Here is a 22,620-nt window from a genome sequence, read left to right as displayed (position 1 = left end):
GCTAATAAGTGGCAGAGCCTGGATTTAACCCAGGTGTGTCTCATCTCCAACTTAATGAGAGTGGAGGGGTCGGGTAAGAGTTGAATGACAGCAGTGATCATGGCATAACTCAGTCATCATCATGGTATACCTGTCATTGATACTCATGGTAATGGCCCTAAACCATCAAAAAGAAAAATAAGGGACTTCCCTGGTGGCACAGTGGATGACTCCATGCTCCCAATGCAGGGCCCTGGGTTTGATCGCTGGTCAGGGAGCTAGATCCCACATGCATGCTGCAACTAAGAGTTCGCATGCCACAACTAAGGAGCCTGTGAGCCACAAATAAGGAGCCCGCCTTCGGCAACTAAGACCTGGTGTGACCAAATAAATATATAAGTAAATAAATTTTTTTAAAAAAAGAAAAAAATTCCTTTCAGGACAGTTACTGTAAAGAAGGTTGCAAAACTAGGCATTTCCTTTTAGAAATTTGCTTTTTAAGTGGTTCGGGTAGAATTTCCGTACTTTATAGAGTAAGCTTGGCATCAATTGATACAGCTCATTTCTTTCAGATCACGTTTTATTCCTAAAGAAGCTAGGCTCAGCTAATCAAACGTTCTCAAAGGAACAGAGTTATTAGTAAACTTAAATGTGGCTCTCACTTTCATTTTTTATTAAAGATTATTCAGTAGAATTTAGTACATCTGTATAATTATATAGTATGTTTTATTTTCTGGTATTACTCTGTCATACCAGAGTAATGGTGTGGTATTACAGTTTGGTTTGGTTATTCCAAGAAATTCTCTCTCACTACAAGTAAAATTATTTACCCAAACCGGAATTATAGGCGGTCTCTTTCATATTATTAAATTTGAGGTTATCTTGAACTTTGTGGTAAAAATTAAAATTTTAAAACTTCAGTAGATTTAGAAATAGCAAATAGATTTAACCTCAAAACCAATCTCCTTTTAATTGGTACTGGCTGTTTGAAACATTGTTGAAAAGTTTGCAACTTTTCAGCTCTGTTAAAAAGAGTTTAGTAATTAATTAGTAATGTCTTCCATAGCCATGGGAGATGGATTAGCAATGCAGTTCTGTATTTGTAACCCCCATTTTAACAATTGCCTTGGAAGATGTACTTTTGAAGACCAGACCTGTTCAATAGAAATATAAGCTATATATGTAATTGTGGCAAATGGCTACTTTGAAGGCACCAGTCTCAACTTTGAAAGTAGTTGTTTGTATCCCTACGGCATCATTCTGCTGTTTCTTGTTCTGAACCTAACTAGCATAGTGTTTATTAACAGGGAATCCTTGAATTAATTTCTGCTTTTAACAGTATGCTTATGTTTTACATTTTATATTTGAAACAGATTATAAGTGGACATTGTAAAGATTACTTGTGACCCTAGACTAGTGCTCCTGCTTAATGGGTTTTGTTCCTGTCACATGTGTAAAGATTGGACACCTCCATCCCAGAAATAATAGGGCAGTCTGAGGTTAGATTTCAGCATTGTATTTTTTTTTTAAACCTTTCAGATGTGCAGTACAGTATTATTAACTATAGTCACCATGCTGTACATTACATCCCCATGACTTATTTTATAATGGGAGATTTATACCCTTTGACCATAATACCGTGTTGCATATTTGAACATTGCTAAGAGAATAGATCTTAAAAAGTTCTCATCACAAGGAAAAATAAAATGTGTAACTGTGTGGTGACAGATGTTAACTAGACTCATTGTGGTGATCATTTTGCATATATACAAATACCAAATCAATATGTTGTACACCCGAAACTAGTGTAATGTTATATGTCCCTTATAACTCAATTAACAAAACAAAATTTAGTGGGTAATCCTGTTGCTAACTACTACTCTGCTTCATTCCATAGAGGTCTTGAGACCTCTTAGAGGAAAAATATGTATACATGTATATGTATGTATGTATATACACACATATATGTGGAAGTAATGAAATACAAATAACGAAAGTCAGAGCTATTGGTGCTATAAATTTGAATAGAATTGTCAATACCAAAGAGAAAAACAGCAGATTTGGTTCTGAGCTGGCCAATGAACACATGAAAAGAGAATTATTCTCATTGTTAAAGAGAAGGAAATCTTACCATTTCCTCAGGAAGAGCAAGCCTTTTCCCAGAACTTTTACATGGGGAGCTTTGCTGTATACAGGGCTCTAAATCTTGAAACAAGTGCTTTAGACACACTCTGCCTCTTTAATTATGCTGATTAGAGAATTTGGTCATTTGAGATACTCGTTCTTAAGATTCCAGATAGAATTAACTTCTAACACAAGGCTTTTCTCTTTAATACTTCTGTAGATCTCAGCCAGCCTTCATGCAAAGCAGTCTATCCCAGCCATCTGTGGTACTTTCTGGTACTGCCATCCACAACTTCCCAGCTGTCCAACACCAGGAACTTGCCAAGGCACAGTCGGGTCTTGCCTTTCAGCAAACTTCAAATACTCAGCCTATTCCTATACTGTATGAACATCAGCTGGGTCAGGCATCAGGACTAGGGGGTTCCCAACTGATTGATACACATCTTCTCCAGGTAAGGCAGGAGCTAGAATCATGCACTGTCTTTGTATTCCTATGCAGCAAATTATTTAAGAAAACAGTTTTGAAAGAAAAAAATGTTAAATGACACAGTGGAAAAAATAAGATCTTCCTTTCTATCTAATGCTAAAATTCTTAGAGATTACTTTGAAGTCATGATCTTGATATATGAATTGAAAAATATTTCAATCTTACTTCTTACAAAATATTTTCTAGGCTAGAGCAAATCTTACCCAGGCTTCAAATCTTTATTCTGGACAAGTACAACAGCCTGGTCAGACAAATTTTTATAACACTGCCCAGTCACCAAGTGCTCTCCAGCAGGTAAACTATGGCATGGTAAATTTCCTCAATTTTCTTTACTATTATTGTTGTTGTTGCTGCTGTTGCTGTTGCTTTTGTTATTGTTGGGGAATTTAAATAGAACCAAGATGGGGAGGTGGTGCAGAGGTTTCAGACTTCTCTCTGAGGTGTCTCGGAATTCCATGGGGTCCACTAGTAGTGGGACATGTTTCAGTCCTATACCACCCCTCTTCTCACTCTCACTTCAGTCCATTATGCTTTTTACCTCTTTTTTAAATGGATTTCTGTGTAATCATTTATTTTAACAAAAGATTCCACAAATGTAAAAATTTGAAAACCGTTGTCCAGCATATGCAGTTACATGTAAGTGTAATAAATGCTTTACCCATTCGTGCTAGAGGTGAAGGAAGACCCTGAAGACCACCACACTGGTTAATATGATACATAGGACTGTGTGGCAGAGTTATGACAGAGTAAAAATGACAAACACATTTCTTAAGTATATGAATGTAATAGTAATTTTCAGTGAAAAATGTATATTTTTATGAAACTATCTCCTCTAGCAATGTCATTAATCAGCTTACTCTTTGAAAGTTGGTGGAGGGCTGGAGGAGAGAGGCAAGCCATTAGTCATTTTCTCATAACTATTTTTGGTGGCTATTTTAGGGGGTGAGAATTGAAAAAAATATCACCATATTGACATTCAAATTAAATATTATTTGTATGAAAACTGAAAGACTATTTTTTTGTCAAAGCTCATTTTGACCACACCTGAAAACAGTATAAAAATGTCTATTATAAAAATGAAAGTTGTAACAGCTTTCTTAAATTGTATATTCATAATTTTATTGTATTTTGTGGTTATTAGGCATGTACTATGGGTTAATTCAAAGATTGTCATAATTATTTTATATGTATAGTTTCTCTACTGCTAATCTGTTTTATTGTTGCACATTCATTAAAAGAATGGAGATAGTCACTAAGCAAAATATTTATATGTGAAATATAGTAATAGATTGAAGTATTCTGTTTAAAACCTTACTCAAAAGTATTTGAAGAGTCATGTATAATATATAGTAAAAAGGATATACACACAACAGGTCTAAGCAAATTGTTACAGTTTCTGTTTTCTTATTTTCTAGGTTACAGTACCTTTACCAGCCTCCCAGCTTTCCTTGCCTAATTTTGGATCCACAGGGCAGCCTTTAATTGCTCTGCCTCAGACTCTTCAGCCCCCATTACAGCATACCACCCCACAAGCACAGGCCCAGAGCATGAGTCGTCCTGCACAAGTAAACCAGCCTTTCAGGGGATTAATCCCTGCTGGAACACAGCACAGCATGATCGCAACCACAGGAAAAGTAAGTGAAGAGAAATTTATGCAGTTTCTGTGAGAATTTAAGGCCATGAGTTTAGATATATGCATCTGTGTAGTCTATAAAAATAAAATGCATCAGTTTTTACCACCCTCCAAGAAATGTCAAACTCAATATACTTATTTTTATCTACTCTCTGTTAATGTGTTTGGTCCCCTCTGGTTTTTACCTAATAACAAAGAATTCATAAATTTTGTGGAGGAATTTTGTACTAAGATTCTTTGCACTTTGCCAGATGAAGTTATCATATATAGAATACTAAACACAGCACTTTAGTTTATAGAATTGCAGAAATGTTAAGTTTACTTTATGCTCTTTCTCAGATGTCTGAAATGGAACTAAAAGCCTTTGGAAGTGGCATTGATATAAAACCAGGCACACCTCCAATCAGCGGTAGAAGCACCACACCAACGTCTAGTCCTTTCCGGTAAAATGGGCCTTTAAATTTGCTTATAGCATATCCAAATAACTGAGCACCATTTGTTTGTTAGATACTTAATGCCACTTTTCCTATAGTAAGTATAAGGCATTCTGATAGTTTTACCAAAATGGTTAAGCTATTAAATTATTAAGAATGTATTTGCTATACTCTATTTTAAGAAAAAAAATTTAACCCAGGGAAAATCTAGCTAGTGTGCTTTCTCACATCTGCACCTCCAATGTCTCTTCATTACCACCATAATGTTTGGTAACTCACCTTGGTAAATTTTCATCAACTACCAAGTATGATGACTCTACCAAGAGCAATGTCTCTAAAAATCTAACAGCATCATTTATGTGGCACTACCTTACTGACCAGTGATGGCTTCTTTCCAAGGGCTACTTCCACAAGTCCGAACAGCCAGTCCAGCAAAATGAACAGCATTGTCTATCAGAAGCAGTTCCAGTCAGCCCCTGCCACTGTGAGAATGACACAACCTTTTCCTACACAGTTTGCACCCCAGGTGGGCAGATATAAGTGAGAAATGAGTATTATTTACTTGCAAGTGATTGCTAATCTGGCCAGTTCTCTGATTTTATAATCTTGCCATATTATAACCAGTTTAGAAACAGTTTTTAGTAAATTTATGACATTCAAATATATTCTCTACAGTTTTTAGCTAGACACAAGTAGTAACCATATAGTTCTAAAGCAGACAATTGAAATACAGTCAAAAGAATCCCCACACAGCTCTGATAATTTATTTCAGTCCTGATCCTTTTATCTTTTTGAAGATGACTTTTCAGAGAAGGGTCCCAGTGCTTAACATTTTCTAGTTTTAAAGTTGGGGGGGGGGGGGTTGTTTTTTGTTTTTTTAAGATAGCTATATGTAGTTGAGCTGGAAATTCAAAAAGGTGTTCTAATGTATGTGTAAAAATGTTGGCTTCTCTTTGCTAATCATATGGAAGGACTAACTAAAATTGATAAGCACTCTCATATATTTGTTGAATTAGTATTATTTTCATTTATCTTCAGATTATATTTGGTATAGGTATGTGCCTTTTCTGCAGTTATATCTTTTTTTAAAGATATCCTAATTAATAGCCTCTCTGTCTCCCCTTCAGAATTTGTAGCTGAAATGCTAGAACCAACTGAAGTGCCATAGCATGCTTTGCCTAATTTTTCTGTTAGATTCTCCAAGCATGGCCCATTTGTTCTTGGTCCTTGTAATAGAATGGTACAGACCCATACACTTCCTTTCACTGACAGAATGGGCACAGATTTACTCTGGGATAAGCCAACCTGGTCTAGTTGGCAAATTTTTTCTTTTTTTTAACAGTTCAATGTTGTATGTTTTGTTTTTTTTACTCAGATTCTCTCTCAGCCTAACCTGGTCCCTCCATTGGTAAGAGCCCCACATACTAACACCTTCCCAGCGCCTGTTCAGAGGCCACCAATGGCATTGGCCAGTCAGATGCCTCCTCCGCTGACCACAGGCCTCATGAGCCATGCTCGTTTGCCACATGTAGCCAGGGGTCCTTGTGGATCACTATCTGGAGTCAGAGGTAATCAGGCCCAGGCTGCGTTGAAGGCTGAACAAGACATGAAGGTTAGTACAGTGTTAACAGCCAACAGAGCAAGAATCTCTCTGAACCATGTCTTAAGATGCCTCTGGACTCATAACTGCATATCCAGGCATTCATTGTCTTAGCAGACTTTTAACCAAACTAACTACTTTTATTCATCCTACCCCCACCCCCCTTTTTTAATTTCTTTTTTTTTCTCCCTACCCCCCCCCACTTTTTTCTTTCTTTTTTTTTTTTTTTAATGTTTTTGTTGTTTTTTGTTTTTTGCAGCTATAGTCAGCAAACAAGTTAACATTTTAAACTCTGTGGCCAAATGAATTGCTTACAAAATAAATATTTGAGGGAGATCTAAGTTTAGCTGCTACATTTTTTGGAAGAGCAAATAAGTAATATGAATTCTTATAGGCTTCCCCATTTTCTTTTTTTTCCTTCTCCCTTTCCACCCCACCCCCATCCCCCCATCCCAAGATATAAATCATGGTTATGTGAAAACTCTGGAATGGGTGAGGCATATTACCTATCTTGATTTTTCTTCCTTCATGAGTTATCCAAGTATAGTTCTTCTCAAACTGGTTTCATATCCCTTTTTTTTGCCTGCCACCTGAGGCAGCCATATTCCACAACAGATTGTGTAGTTGTAGATGAAGAACTCAAAAAGCACTTTGGGATCCTTCGTGTTAAAAGGCGCTGATAAACTTGAGGTTTGCTAATGCAGAAGGGTGCCTTTAGGAGTCTGTGTGGGGACAGTTTTTATAGCATAAACCTTACCTGTCTGCCTGTACAGCTAGCTGAATCAGTTTATTTCTGTTTCTAGACGTAACTTCAGAGGTCTTAATAATTTTGTCAATTTTGTCACTTTATATATCAGGTCAGACGAGAACAAAGAAGCTTACTGCTTTCAAATGGGAAATGTCTATAGTAAACGCTTTACTCTAAATTAGAAACATGTTTATGACAATCCTGTTAGAAAATTCGGTTGACTGAGTAAAGTTTCGTTCTGGGTGGATATCCCTTGTTTCTGATCCTGAGTAATCAAATTTAAAGACTGCCCTGCAGTGAAATGCTTGTTAAATGTTATCCACTTTTAAATAGGCTATGTGCCTAGGATTTCCATCCATTCATAACTATTAAAAATACTAGTATGTGTAGAAATCTTTGGAAACCATTTGGCCTTGGTTTCCAGTTCTCTTGCCTTCTTGGCACTTGATTTTCATACATCCCCATGTTGGAAATGACATTAGAGCTTAATAATGAATGGGCTGGGGAAGGATACAGATTTCATGAAAATTGCTTCAGATCTTTGAATATAGTACAGGTTTCGTATAGAACATGAAGGGCTTTTGTTATATGCAAGAGGTGTAGAAACTTCAGTTTTAATTGTGTATGTTATACAGTGGTATAATTTACAGATTGACGTAAGTATATTCTATGGGGGCACAGAGTCAATAAAACTAGGAAATTATTTTACCAGCTCAGAATGTGGTAGGAGCTATCAGAACTTAGTGATCAAGTGAAGTTGTAGTTACTAATTTCTGATGCTCTTCCCCTGCAGAAGAGAGCTGTGGGAAGAGGACTCAGCCACAAGACATTTGGTCCTAGGTGTTGGTAATGCCACAATATAAGTGCTTCCTTTTCATTTTATTGTAGACCACATATTGATAACTAGAAGTTTTAAGTATTACATATATGTTTTCAAATTTGCAAGCAGAATCCCTAAATAAAATTTAATATCAATAAGCTTTGTTCCAGAAAAGATACAAACCAACCACAATTTCTATTTTATTATTTTATAAAAGGGCAAACTTTGAAAAGATGGTGGGAGGTGGTCCTGTTCTTTTTATTTATTTTTTATTATTATTATTTTTTAAAATCACATGGAATGTTTTCAAAAATAGGAAGAAATCTATCCATTAAAAGCCGAAAGATCAATGAGGTACTTTGGGGCCAAACCAACATGGGGAAAACTGATTTGTGATTGGTAAAAGAATTTGAACTCAGCTTGATTGACAAGCTTTGGTAATACTGTAGCATTTTCAGTTGTTGTTTCTCATTTTTTAAGGCAAAGCAGAGAGCAGAGGTTCTTCAGTCCACGCAACGGTTCTTCTCTGAACAGCAACAGAACAAACAGATAGGAGGCAAAGCCCAGAAAGTGGACAGTGATTCAAGTAAACCTCCTGAAACACTGACCGACCCTCCTGGTGTCTGTCAGGAAAAAGTAGAAGAAAAGCCACCCCCTGCACCCACCATAGCCACCAAACCTGTTAGAACTGGACCAATCAAACCTCAGGCAATCAAAACCGAAGAAACAAAATCCTAAAGGCTGTGGGCTGTTGCAGGGAGTTGGGGGAAGGGAGAGGGGAAAGAGGGAGGATGAAGTCAGATAATGCCAGCAGCCAGGGGTAAAATGGTCTCTGACATTATCCTGTCCAGAGCTTGGAGGTGCACAAGGGACATAGGAGCAATTTACACTGACACACAGCTGCTGCACCAGTAAAAATGAGGCTTTGCCAGCTTGCACCTACTATATAACATGCACTCTGTTGATGGCCATGCATCTTCAGTCAGAAATTTATATATGAATACGTGCACACATTCCTTGAGTGCATATAATTTAGAACTAAAATCCTTATGGTTAGATGAAACACCAGAAACATGAGGGCAGTAACATCACAGAGGAATAGCTCAGCCTGAACAATGTGATGATCCCAGCTAAGACATCAGATGTGGTTTCTTTGCTCCATTATGTTCTTTGGATATGGTTATAGCATTTATAGGCTTGGTGGTGAAGAACAGAAGATAACTGGTGCTGGATAGAGGAGCCTTATTTTTTATTATGGCAGCTTGCTATTTTTGTAACGTGGTGATTGAGTTGAACACAATCAAAGTACAGTAACCGATCTCCCCTTCTTCCTGAATGAGTGAGCAGATGATGAAATATTGACGTCAGCATCCTTGAACATATCCAGGTGGGCAGTGTTTGGCTACTGCTTCTGTTTGAAAAGATGCTGTGTTTTGGTTGTGGCCCAAAGGTTTGATTTGCTACTTGGCGTCTTCTTTCTTCCATGGAGCTCCTACCGTTCAGACACAACAGAGTTGGTCAAATACTAGTTAGGTTGAATCTTGCTTGCCTCTACTCAGTCATCTTTGTATGAATCCAGTAGTTTTTTGTTTATTTTTTAAAACGGTTTTTAGCTGATATTCATGAAGATCAGTGAGTACCTAGAACTGTGCCACTAAAGAAAGGAAATCCTATCTAAGAAGGTGCATTTCTGTACCAGAGCTGTGTTATAACCATCCTTTGGGCCCTCTGCTGGAAAAGTAGAATCAAGTCTCAAATAATGCCTTTTTAATTATATCCTCTAGTATTATAGATATAGGACAGTACTGTATCATACCTCTGTGAATGTAAAATATCTTGTACCTGCTTTATGATAACGTAGTAGTGACCGTGCTTTATCAGATCTGTTTTTAATGATGTTATTCTAGAATGTTTTCTTTCCAGATGACAAATGAGTAGCTAATTAAAAAAAAAAATGGTGCCAGGTACCACAACAGTAACAGAATTTGCTGTTTTTCTGAGGTTTTGTTTTTTACCTTTTTTTTTTTTTTAATGGAGTGCGCTGGATGTCTCTATAATTTTGTTCAGATGACTGCAGAACCTGGAAAAGCTGTTGCTGCTATTGATGCATAACATACTGCTATTGGTCTTTTTATATAAATAAATAAATCTATATATATATATATATACATATATATATAATTTGAATTTTTGGAAACTTTAGCTGTGCTGTCAACTTTGGAGAAGTATCCCAGTTGTACCGTGTTGGGTTGGCATTGTACAGAAATCAACAGCCATATTGGTCTAGAAATGTTAAACATAATTTTTTCCATTTGTACAGGGGTAACGCACTGTATTAAATATGTAAGGTCTTATCTACATGGGTTTGATTACAGAAACTAATAAAGTATTCTCTAAATAATGAGTCTTGGAGCTTCTTATCCATTCCTAAAATCTGAAGCAAGAAGGCTTGTCACATACCAAAAAGAGTGATCAAGACTGCATTATGCTCTAGGAAAAAAAATTATCATCCCAAAACTTGATTTCTGACTTTCAAAAACTATAAAGCTTAATTCAATCAAAGTAAAGATTGTTTTAGAGGATAATGTTTATGGCTCCTGTTCTCAAGGTAGCCGTACTCCTGTTGAAAGCAGTCTGTCAAGGAGGAGGAGATAAGTCTTTCTTGATGATGCAAAGTGCTGAATGTAGAAAATAGAATCACCATTCTTCTGGGTGGAAATGGAAGGACCCAAAATAGATCTCAGTACTTATATTTGTATTTTTCTTATTTTTGCTAGCACATTCATAGCCATTATCACCCACACAAGCAGACAGTAAGGGAGTTTGTTTTATCAATTACTCAATTTGTGAAGTGAAGTACTGAGGGATTTCAATTGCCTAAAATCCTGTATCCAGAACACATGGCTTCCAGACCCAGCTTTTTAGGAAAACTAGTAAATTCAGTTACTAATAACTTGTGTGCCTTCTTTACTCATAGATGCTGTGATTCTTAAACATTTAAAATATGCAAGTACTAATAAACCCTACCTTGATGTCCAAGCTTTCCAGTCTCAGGTTTTTCTCTAAATGTGCTCTAATTTGGTATGATGGAGAAGGCTGGGAACACAGGCCTGTACCAAAATGCTGTAGTCACTACTTCACATACATGCCTTCTCACTCACTTCCATTACCACTCTTTCATATTCTCATCCTTAAGTTCAGTCCTCCTAATTTTAGGACTTTTAGGACTTACAGAGTAACCAGCTGTATAGTTTGCACCATCTTCACTTACAAGCCACCAAGTATGTGCTGTTCAGTTGGTTGTGTAAATTTGAAACCATTAATACCTTAGGCCCTTTATTAGCTAGTATCTACAGTGGAAAAAATGACAACGAAAGTATAGGCAATGAAAGAAAGATATTTGTATAAGGGCTTCTCCACAGTTTGGTCATATAAATCTTATCTCTGGCTTCTGCAACATAGGACATGATAACCCAAAAGATGTTGCAGTTAGTGGTTGACAGTAGACTTGGTCACATAGCCTTCCGCCCCTTCAGCCCTTCTGGTAAGGGGGAAGGGGCATGATTTTGTCCTTAGTTAATAACAAAGTGTGCTCTATGATAGAAGAATGATCAGGGGCTGTGTTGGTGAATGAGATGAGTATAGTCTGAAAAGGCATTTAATTTACTTGCTTTCACAGTATAAATTACAGAAAGCAAATCTCCAACATACTCTTGGTTGGGGGCAAGATGTAGAAGGTAGGATCAGAGTAGATCATAGGTTTAAAAAACTTGAGAGTAGATGGTCAGAACCTAAATGTATGAGGTATGTCTTTTCTAATATGTCATCGGTGATTTTTTTAAAGGCAAATAATCCATTTTATTTTTTAATATTTATTTTTTGGCTGCGTCTGGTCTGTTAGTTGCAGCACGCGGGCTTCTCTCTAGTTGTGGCACGTGGGCTAAAGAGCACATGGGCTCCGTAGTTGTGGTGCACAGGTTCGGTAGTTGCAGCGTGCAGGCATAGTTGCCCTGAGGCATGTGGGATCTTAGTTCCCCGATCACGGATTGAACCCGCATCCCCTGTGTTGGAAGGTGGATTTTTAACCATTGGACCACCAGGGAAGTCCCCATCAGTGATGATTTTTTTATGCTGCCATTGTATCATATTTCATAGCTTCTTGGCATTTTCAGTATTTTCACTTTTCCATTCCAATCATAGTCAGCAGTTAACCACAGTTGACTTATTTGTGAAAAGCATCTTAATTCTATTTTAGGTGCTTTAAGAAATTTTAGCCATAAAATTTCTGCTTGTGAAATGAAGCAAAAGAACTAGACAGAGTTGTCTTAATGTTATACTGGCTATCTCAGCATTTGCGTGTTTCTTTTACGTTGCCGAAGGGAAATGGTTCCTTGGCCCCTTTCCTTCCTCTATGTGCTGGTCTTCACACCCTGAGGTGTAGGGCTGGGTCTGCTGTTGGTGCTCAAATTAGTGACTGGTTTTCCTGGAATATCCAGAAGATGGTGGCAACATGTTAAGCCAAGAGTGCTATTGATTTTCAGCCTTTCTTGAGTTATAATGGGTATTATTTCTGTGGTAGGGTGACCGTGACATGGCATCACTTAGATTCTTTTTTGTTTTGTTTTGTTTTGTTTTGTTTTAGGCGGGCCTCTCAATGTTGTGGCCTCTCCTGTTGCGGAGCACAGCTCCGGACGCTCAGGCTCAGCGGCCATGGCTCACGGGCCCAGCCGCTCCGAGGAATGTGGGATCTTCGCGGACCGGTGCTCAAACCCGTCTCCCCTACATCGGCAGGCGGATTCTCAACCACTGCGCCAGGGAAGCCCTAGATTCTTAATAGAAGCCCTCAGATCTATCTTTCTGAACTGGGGGCTGTTTAGAGTGGGAAATAAGAAAATATGGATAATTGCATGATTTTAGGTGTACATTTATTTTCCATCCAATCTTTTTTTTTTTTTTTTTTGCCGTATGCGGGCCTCAGAGTTGTGGCCTCTCCCGTTGCAGAGCACAGGCTCAGCGGCCATGGCTCACGGGCCTAGCTGCTCCGCGGCATGTGGGATCTTCCCGGACCCGGGCACGAACCCGCGTCCCCTGCATCGGCAGGCAGACTCTCAAGACCACTGCGCCACCAGGGAAGCCCTCCATCCAATCTTTTGACAAAGCCTATGCCAGTTCTTTGATATGTCTGCTAGAGTCTTTTACATATGGCGAACACAGAATTTCTTTGAATTTTTACAGATACTTTCTGTCAGTTTTTTCCATACCTAATTTGACAAGAATTTTTTAGAGTGAAAATTGGTTGGTATCAAGCAATATAGACAACACATATTGACTAATGCCCATAGCTAGTAGGCTGTTATCTAGGAATGGTTAAAAAAGTTTGGGTAAGACTCACCAACTTAACTCCATATTCCAACATGGAATTACTCCAAAGAATTATTGTCAAAAAACACACATTTCCCTGGACAGGGAAATATCATACCAAAGGAGAAGGAAATTTTACTTGCACTGGAGAGTTTAAGCAAGCGATGAGGCTCTGTTATAATTAGGCAAGGAGTCAAGTATCAACTACGTATGTTGTCAGGTGCTGGGATTATAGAAGACATTTCTTACCTCAGCATAGTCTAGTGGTAGCTTGAGGTCTTTCAGGTTGCCATCACTGATACCTGACCTCTGTTTCCTGGGTCCCTCAAGCTGTCTTCTTCCAGTCAATCTCTCTCGCTTCCCCTGCCATATATCCATATTGCTTAACTTCTAAGTATGATTAAAACCTTCTAAAAGTATTCAGGTAATACTAATCTGGTCTTGTTTCTCACCATTTCTTGATACACTAGCTATTAAGTAGTAGAATTATATGTAAATTTTGGTCTTACTGGTTTCTGAGCAAAAAAAAGCAAAGTCAACAGTTTGTTCATCTGAGATGAAAAGGGAGCCCTTAAATGAGTTAATATTCAGTGGAGAATTAGAGTGAGGAAATTTCATTAATTAGGCCTGAGGTTCCAGATGAATAAATCTTAGGTTCAAGGATGATGTAGAGGGACAGAAAAAGGATGGACAGATGTATTCTGGCCCTCTGGAGTTAGATTTGGAAGTGTTCAATTTCAGTTAATTTCACACTGTTAGGTGTGGAATGATACATGGTTTACTGACTTAGGGTTGTGGTTTTCAAATTGGAAGTACACACATACTGTTCAACTGAAGCAGTTTTACTTTAAAGTTTTGGCCAAGGGATTCATCTGCTACAAAACACAAGCATTAACATGAATAAGGTTAATTGATTCCAGAGGAGCTGCCCTCTCAAACTCTTTAATATGAGAAGCCAAAAAGATGATTGTACCAAAAGTAAAGCCACACTTCCCACAGAAGATGATAGTGATACCCATTGGGGGGATTGATTGGGTCTTGAATTTCTATAACCTGGGAATAGAAATGGATGTTATAAAGTTCCGTCTTAAACAACTCGGTTACCAGAATTTTATATCCAGCTTAAAGCCTCACGGGGGGAAAAACAATTACTCATAGACATTACCACCTTTTTTTCCTCAGCAGCCCAGAATCAGGGCGTAGTTCAGGTGCTTGAGTTTTGTTTTGTTTTAACCTTCCTGGCCAAGTAGGCCTCCCACATAAAGCAGTCCTATTCTTAACCATAGGGAAAGGCACATGGGTATTCCTATTTATTCCAGAAACACTTGTGCAGCACCTAACACATGGGAAGCATCATCCTTCCTAGGTCCTAAATGTTGAAAGCCAAAGGCATGATTCCACCCTCCAAGAAGCTCACAGTTTAAGAGACAGTGTGACCAAACAGTTTAAGAAGTAGTGGTACTTCCCTGGTGGCGTAGGTTACTGAAGGGACAGGACCTAGCCAGTAGTGCCAGACCATACTCATGCTCAAGTTCCCATCCACACCCATAGTACAAAGGCTTCTCCCAAGTATGTTTTGACCAGAGGACACAGGGAAAAGTGGTAACACAAAGTAACACTCTGGCCACACGTGTCCAAAACTAGCTTCTTCCTTAGTCCTCCTGCTATGTCTGCATAAAAGTAGGAAACAGGAAAATGCCAGTGTGCCAGGGACTGTCCTAATTACCATGTATCAACTGATTGCCTCCCAATCCCTTAAAAGGTATTTTTATTCTCATTTATACATGAGGAGAATGAGGCATAGATAACTTGCCCAAGGATATGCAGTAAGTGTAGGAGCCAGGATTTGGTCCAGGAAGTCTGATTCTCAAAGCACAAGCTCTTAACTACTGAGCTGCACTGCTATGAAAGCACTGGACTTGAAATTACTAAGAAAATCACAACTCTTACGTCTGTTTCTCCAGCTCTAAAATGGAAATGATTCAGTCTTCCTCACAAGGTTTTGATTAAATGAAATAAAATATATATACACATACACACACATATATCCACACACACTTTGCCTGGTGTTCGGCAGGTTGCAATAAAGTGATTAACTGCCTTGCTAAATCCACATAGCTTAATCTAAACTAGTATCTGTGCTCTTCAGAAAACTGGAATTTCTAGCCCTTCCACTATGTGAGCATAAAATAAGTCTGCATCTCAGAAGAGGGCACTTACCTGACCACGCTGGTACCCTGACCTCAGCCTCCAGAACTAGATAAGTTATAGAAGAGCTGCCAAGATGGCAGAGTAGAAGGACCCTAAGTTCACTTCCTCTCACGAGCAAACCAAAATCACAACAATCTGCAGAACGACCATCATTGAAAAATACTAAAACCTTCCAGAAAAGATCTACAACTAAAGACATAAAGAAGGAACCACAAGGAGACCAGTAAGAGGGGCAGACTGACAATACAATCAAATCCATACCTCCGAGGTGGGTGACCCACAAACTGGAGAATAATTATATTACAGAGGTTCTCTCACAGGAGGGAGAGTTCTGAGCCCCACATCAGGCTCCCCAGCCCAGGAGTCTGGCACTAGGAAGAGGAGCCTCCAGAGTATTTGGATTTGAAGGCCAGCAGGGCTTGATTGCAGGAGCTCCATAGGATTGTGGGAAATACAGACTTCACTCTTAAAGGGTGCACATAAACCCTCACATGCAAGGGGGACCAAGGGCAAAAGCAATAATTCAATAGGAGCCTGGGTTGGACCTAACTGCTGGTCTTGGAGGGTCTCTTGGAGAGGCAGGGGGCAGCTGTGCCTTACCCTGGGGACATAGACACTGGTGGCAGACATATCAGGGAGGATTCATGAGTGTGAGCTCTCCTGGAGGCTGACATTTTGGAACCAAGACCTGGCCCCACCCAACAGCCTGTAGGCTTCAGTGTTGGGATGCCTCAGGCCAAACAACCATCAAGGCAGAAACACGGCCCCACCCGTCAGCAGACAGGCTGCCTAAAGTCTTCCTGAGCACAGCCACCTCTACACACGTCCCTAGACATGGCTCTGCCCACCATCTCTAGAAGGCCAAGACCCAGCACCATCTACCAAGGGTCAGACAGAGGCCCCTCCCACCAGGAAGCCTTCACAAGCCTCTAGACAAGCCCCACCCACCAGGGGACAAACAGAAGCAAGAAAACTACAGTTCTGCGGCCTGCATACAGAGTTGGCAAACTCAGGCCAGACCCTACCCTGGGACCAGCTGGCCCTTGGCCCTTGGGTGATGATAAGGGAGTGCACTGCTGGGACACATAGGATGTCCCCTACAGAGGGCTACTTCTCCAAGGTCAAGAAATGTAACTAACCTACCACATACATAAAAATACGAATAGCAATTTAGACAAAATGAAGTGACAGCGGAATATGTTTCAGATGAGGGAACAAGATAAACCCTAGAAGAAGAACTAAGTGATGTGGAGGTAGGTAATCCACCTGAGAAAGAGTTAAGAGTAATGATCATTAAGATGATCAAAGAACTCAGGAGAAGAATGGATGCACAGAGCAAGAAATTAAAGTTTTTAACAATTAGAAAATATAAAGAACAAAAAAACAATTGAAGAATACAATAACCGAAATGAAAAATACACTGGAAGGAATCAATAGTAGACTAAATGAAGCATAAGAACTGATCAGTGAGCTGGAAGACAGAGTAGTGGGAATCACTGCCACTGAACAGAATAAAGAAAAAATAATGAAAAGAAATAAGGACAGTTTAAGAGACTGCTGAGACAACACCAAATGCACTAATATTCACATTGTAGGGGTCCCAGAAGGAGAAGAGAGAGAAAGAGCCTGAGAAAATATTTGAAGAGATAATAGTTGAAAACTTCCCTAATATGGGAAAGGAAACACTCACCCAAGTCCAGGGAGTGCAGAGAGTCCCATACTGGATTAACCCACATTAGAACACAAGACACACTGTAATCAAAATGACAGAAATTAAAGAGAGAATATTAAAAGCAACAAGGGAAAAGAAATAACATACATGGGAATTCTCATAAGGTTATCAGCTGATTTTTCAGCAGAAACTCTACAGTCCAGAAGGGAGTGACATGATATACTTAAAGTGATAAAAGAGAAAAACCTATGACCAGAATACTCTACCCAGAAAGGCTGTCATTCAAATTTGATGGAGAAATCAAAAGCTCTACAGACAAGCAAAAGCTAAGAGAATTCAGCACCACCAAACCAGCTTTACAGCAAATGCTAAAGGAATTTCTCTAGGTGGGAAAAAAAAAAAAAAAAAAGGCCACAATTAGAAACAAGAAAATTACGAAAAAGAAAAGCTCACTGGTAAAGGCAAACACAGTAAAGGTAGGAAATCATCCACACACAAAGCTAGCAGGGAGATTAAAAGACAAAAGTAGTAAAAATCACTTGTATCCATAGTAAGCAATTAAGGGATACACAAAACAATTAGATGGAAAATATACCAAAAACAGTAATCATGAGGGGATGGGAGTATAAATGCAGGGTATCTAAAATGGAGTTGAAATTAAGAGATCAGCAACTTAAAACAAGTACATATATATATAGACTGCTACACAAGAACCTCATGGTAAAAGCAAAACAAAAATCTATAATAGATATACACACAAAAAAGAAAAAGGAATCCAAACATAACACTAAAGACAGTCATTAAATCACAAGAGAAGAGAACAAAAGAAGAAAGGAGGAAAAAAAGACCTATAAAAACAAATCCAGGGCTTCCCGGGTGGCGCAGTGGTTGAGAATCCGCCTGCCAACGCAGGGGACATGGGTTCGTGCCCGGGTCCGGGAAGATCCCACATGACGCGGAGTGGCTGGGCCCGTGAGCCATGGCCGCTGAGCCTGCACGTCCGGAGCCTGTGCTCCGCAACGGGAGAGGCCACAACAGTGAGAGCCCCGCATACCAAAAAAACAAAACAAAACAAAACAAAAACAAATCCAAAGGGAGACATCACAACCGACACCACAGAAATACAAAGGATCATAAGAGACTACTACAAGCAAATATATGCCAATAAAATGGACAATCTAGAAGAAATGGACAAATTCGTAGAAAGGTACAGTCTCCCAAGACTGAACCATGAAGAGACAGAAAATATGTTCAGACCAATTACAAGTACTGAAGTTGAATCAGTAATTTCAGAGCTTGCAGCAAGCAAAAGTCCAGGAACAGATGGCTTCAAAGGTGAATTCCACCAAACATTTAGAGAACAGTTAACACCTATCCTTCTGAAACTATTCCCAAAAATTGCAGAGGAAAAAAAAATGCAGAGGAAAAAATGAGAAGCCCATGCATCACAATGAAGAGTAGCCTGCATTTGCCACAACTAGAGGAAGCCCATGCACAGCAACAAAGACACAACACAGACAAAATAAATAAATATTTTAAAAATTAAAAAATATAAAAATAAAAATAAATATTGAGGAATTTTCTGAATAAATAAATAAATAGATAAATTCAGTGGTGTCTGTGATAAGAGTGGGCACTGGACCTAGTATACTGAAATTGTGGGTAATTATCAGAACATTTCAACTGTTTCCATTGGTACATTTTCTCTTTATATTTCTCTTTACATTTGCAAACTGCTGATTCATTCCTTTGCTATTTTCATGTTGGCATATTTCTCCCATGCCTTCTTTACAGGTATTATCTCCAAGATGGTGCCTCAATTGTATCTTCAAAAGGCCGTTCCACTGCACTATCGGGGTGGCAGTTGGTACAGTATGCAATAGGACAGTGGACTCTATGGTTATGTGTCCATTGCCACATCTTCTTTGAGGTAAGGTGGGTTCCTTTGTTCAAAGAGAGGTAGGAACCCTTGAGGGGAGAACACACATTCTGTAAGCTCTCTGATAGTGCCAGTTGAGATCCTGCAGGCAGAGAAGGCAAACCCATATACAGAATGGGTCAGTTCCAGTCACCAAAGGGTGGGATGGTCTTCCAGTCATTTTTCCTTCCAAGCTCCTGACCAACAAGCCAAGTCTTCTCCCATTGCCCATGAGTTTGCAAATATTCTTGGCTTGGGTCCCTTCTCTTTCCACACAGAGTAAATGGCCAGATGAATTGCCCAAAACTCTACTGGGACAATTTTCCCTTGTCCCTATCATTTAGGGCCACATCTAACAAGAAGTACAGCACAGCAGCCATCCAGTTTTGGCTTGCATCCACATATTACGTTGATGGGACCAAACTTGAGTTTTCCCCTTCTTTCTAGGCTGACCATAAGGGACACTTCATACAAACATAGGGATGATCTGAGGGAGAGGTGCTGTGCAATATTAGTGAAAGATATGGGGCTCCGGGCCACCTACTTGTAGCATGGGCCCTACTTATGCCCAGCTCTAGATATATAGCTTATAATAGATTGCTGCTGGGCCTGCTCAACTTATGACCCTGAGGGCCTAACAGAGCTGCTCAAGATGAACAGTCCTGGCCATTTGGTCACTTCACGTCCTGAGGTCAGGTGTTCTCTTTCTCCCAGGAAACTTGTATATATAAAACTCCATTGCAGATGGTCCTGCTTTGTAATTTTCCTACTGTATCTTGCCACACAGATCTGTTTCTAGTCATCAATACCTTTAATACCATGGGGGTCTTCTAGTCAGTTATCAACCAAGTGGCAAGTGAGTACACTTGCCTCACTGTCTGTACCTGCAGGGGCCTTTCCTGCTCTAGAACCTGCTCAAATTTGGCAGTCTTTCACGTCACTCAGTACTCCCAAGTATGGAATATGCTGCCTCACAATCCAAAAATTGTGCTTTTGTGAGAGGTGTAAGGTGCAATATTTTGTCCTTTAATTTGTAGGTGATGGAACGGCATGACCCCAGATCTCTGGATCCCTAAAAACTTCACTGATGGGGTAGACCCACATCAACCTGCTCTAACAAATGTATTACTTGACTCAGCAGCTACAATTAGGGCTACAGCTGGGTTGAGTTTGCAGTAATCTTCAGTCTGGTTTATTGTAGAGGCCAGAGGAGTGAATTAAATGGGGATATTATGGGAGCCAGTATCTCTGCACCCTTTAGATTTCTAAGGGTGGTACCAATCAGGGCGATAACCACCCAGCACAAGATATTTGATTTACTGTATTGACTGGGAGGAGACAGTTTCAGAGGCTTTCATTTAAGCAACTTAGTACTTCCCACAACAATAGCTCCTACCTCAGGCACAATGGGAGAGGACTGCCGACTTCCAAGTACGTCTGTTCCAATCATAAAAAGCATGTGGAAAGCATGTGGAAAGGACCACTGGGTAGGTCCTGGACCCAGTGGACTCACTGTGAGTCAAACCTGGACCAGGACTCTATCCCTGGCCTCCATGTGTTCCCAACTCTAACAGAAGGACCATGTGGGCACTTTAAATATCAACGTCAACTTAAATCCTGTATCCAAAAATCTTCGAAATGTGTAGGTAATTCCCAGTGTATGGTTACTTGGGTAAATGGCCCTAGATCCCCATGAGGAATCATTATCATACAGTCTCGCCAGGGTATTGCAAGGACCTCCTCCTAGAACTTGATTTTTTATTTATTTTTAATTAATTAATTTCTTTTTTGGACACGCTGTGCAGCATGCATGATCAGGGATCGAACCCTGCATTGGGAAGATGGAGTCTTAACCACTGGACCAACGGGGAAATTCCTGATTTCTCTTTTAGTGAGTGTGGGTTATTAAGGTGGCCGCCCTCGGCCTCATCATCCAGCACTGATTTGATTGTAGAAACTGAGCAATACTTGCTGACTCTTCACCATTCCTGGGAAGGCTGTGTTCTATGAACCACTTCTATAGTTCTGTGGGGGCAAAACCACCCAGCTGCCACTCTGGTTTTGCTGCTGGTTATGATAATACTATCCACCTGTTCCTGATCCTTAACCACCTGACCTCTCATTTTAGTATCTATTATGCTTGCTGCTTGCCATACGTGAGGCCAATTCCAGTCATAGCATCTCCCACTGTCAGCCCTTGCCTACAGAGGACAGCCACCCCTGGGCTTCCTAATGACACTGGAGCCCTTTTGTGCAATACATTCTTTGTTCCTTTGGTAAAGGGCGTGTCCGCCGTGTTCATCCCTAGAACATACTCAACTGGGTTTTCTGCCCTTACACAGTATATCCAGTCTAGAATGCCCATTTCTCTGAGCCTTGTGTTACCTTCCACCATCCATCCTGGAATTTGTACTTCATTTGACATGGGCCATCTCTTACTGCCAGCTTCCAAGAGCCATCATAGCAGCAGGTGAGCACTGTCTCCCAGGGTCCTTGCTGGGGAGTTAAAACATGTATCTCAGCACAGGGCTCTCCTAAACCCCCCTTGAGCCGGCATTCACAGGATCCAGTCTCAAATGTAGACTAATACTAGGCCCAACTGGTACAGGTTAGCTGAGTGCTGTAGCTGTTTCTTCCTATAGTCCCTTTGGTCCCTTAGCAGTTTCCTGGCAGGCTCTTTGATGACTTAACTCTAGATATTGGTCTGGCAGCCAGAATGGAGATCCTGAAGGGTGTGTGTGTTACCCTACGACACAGGCATCTGCAGCATCTTTAATCAAGAGGAGTGCTAGTCTCCAATAGGGAGGACTAAACCATCTCGGCAGGCCCCGAGGATTTTCTTATAAATTTACTTACTTACTTATTTATTTTTGGCTGTGTTGGGTCTTCGTTGCTGCACACAGGCTTTCTCTAGTTGCAGCAAGCGCGGGCTACTCTTCGTTACGGTGCACGGACCTCTCATTGCAGTGGCTTCTCTTGTTACGGAGCATGGGCTCTAGGTGCTCGGGCTTCAGTAGTTGCGGCATGTGGGCTCAGTAGTTGTGGCTCACGGGCTCTAGAGCGCAGGCTCAGTAGTTGTGGTGCACGGGCACGGCACGTGGGATCTTCCCAGACCAGGGCTCGAACCCGTATCCTCTGTATTGGCAGACAGATTCCAGATTCTTAACCACTGTGCCATCAGGGAAGCCCTCTGAGGATTTTCTTCATCCCAAGTCTCAGGATCCTGTTTTTTCCCAGCCTTGCTGGAACTGAGAAGTCAGCCTCCTCTGGAATGCTACTTTTTTTTTTTTTTTTGGAGCACAGGCTCAGCGGCCATGGCTCACAGGCCCAGCCACTCCACGGCATGTGGGATCTTCCTAGACCAGGGCACGAACCCATGTCCCTTGCATCAGCAGGCGGATTCTCAACCACTGCGCCACCAGGGAAGCCCTGGAATGCTACTTTTATAATTACGTCCTCAGCCTTATCCTCAACGTCTTCTGCCCTTTGGCTGCAGAAACTAAGCTGTTGCCAAAGAGGCCTCTGACTTTCTCACTTCACCTTCAACTGCTGATTAATGACCCCAATCTTTCATCATCTTTCTCAGAAAGAGGCATTGTCTTTATAATTGGTTCTTCCCCTGAGCCGCTCAAA

The 22,620-nt window shown here is 40.2% G+C and overlaps 1 protein-coding gene across 16 annotated transcripts in view; it reads left to right on the top strand.

Moving 5' to 3' along the window:
* PRRC2C (proline rich coiled-coil 2C) overlaps positions 1-10,229 on the top strand; it is a 98,000-nt gene extending 87,771 nt beyond the window's left edge. For 8 of the 16 annotated variants that reach the window (XM_059079342.2, XM_059079386.2, XM_059079335.2 and 5 more), the window contains 7 exons: positions 2,324-2,555; positions 2,777-2,899; positions 4,006-4,224; positions 4,563-4,666; positions 5,057-5,183; positions 6,033-6,269; positions 8,306-10,229. In XM_059079342.2, the coding sequence (XP_058935325.1) occupies positions 2,324-2,555; positions 2,777-2,899; positions 4,006-4,224; positions 4,563-4,666; positions 5,057-5,183; positions 6,033-6,269; positions 8,306-8,563 (1,300 nt within the window). In that variant the 3' untranslated portion in view covers positions 8,564-10,229. Of the gene's footprint in view, positions 1-2,323; positions 2,556-2,776; positions 2,900-4,005; positions 4,225-4,562; positions 4,667-5,056; positions 5,184-6,032; positions 6,270-7,798; positions 7,852-8,305 lie in introns of all 16 variants that reach the window. The other 8 variants (XM_059079359.2, XM_059079375.2, XM_059079438.2 and 5 more) reach the window with 6 other exon arrangements.
* The last annotated feature ends 12,391 nt before the right edge of the window (positions 10,230-22,620 follow it).

Source organism: Kogia breviceps, chromosome 1 (assembly GCF_026419965.1).
Source record: "Kogia breviceps isolate mKogBre1 chromosome 1, mKogBre1 haplotype 1, whole genome shotgun sequence".
NCBI classification, from domain to species: Eukaryota; Metazoa; Chordata; class Mammalia; order Artiodactyla; family Physeteridae; genus Kogia; species Kogia breviceps.
The sequence above is the reverse complement of the archived record's forward strand: the minus strand, read 5'-3'. Positions and strand labels throughout refer to the sequence as shown.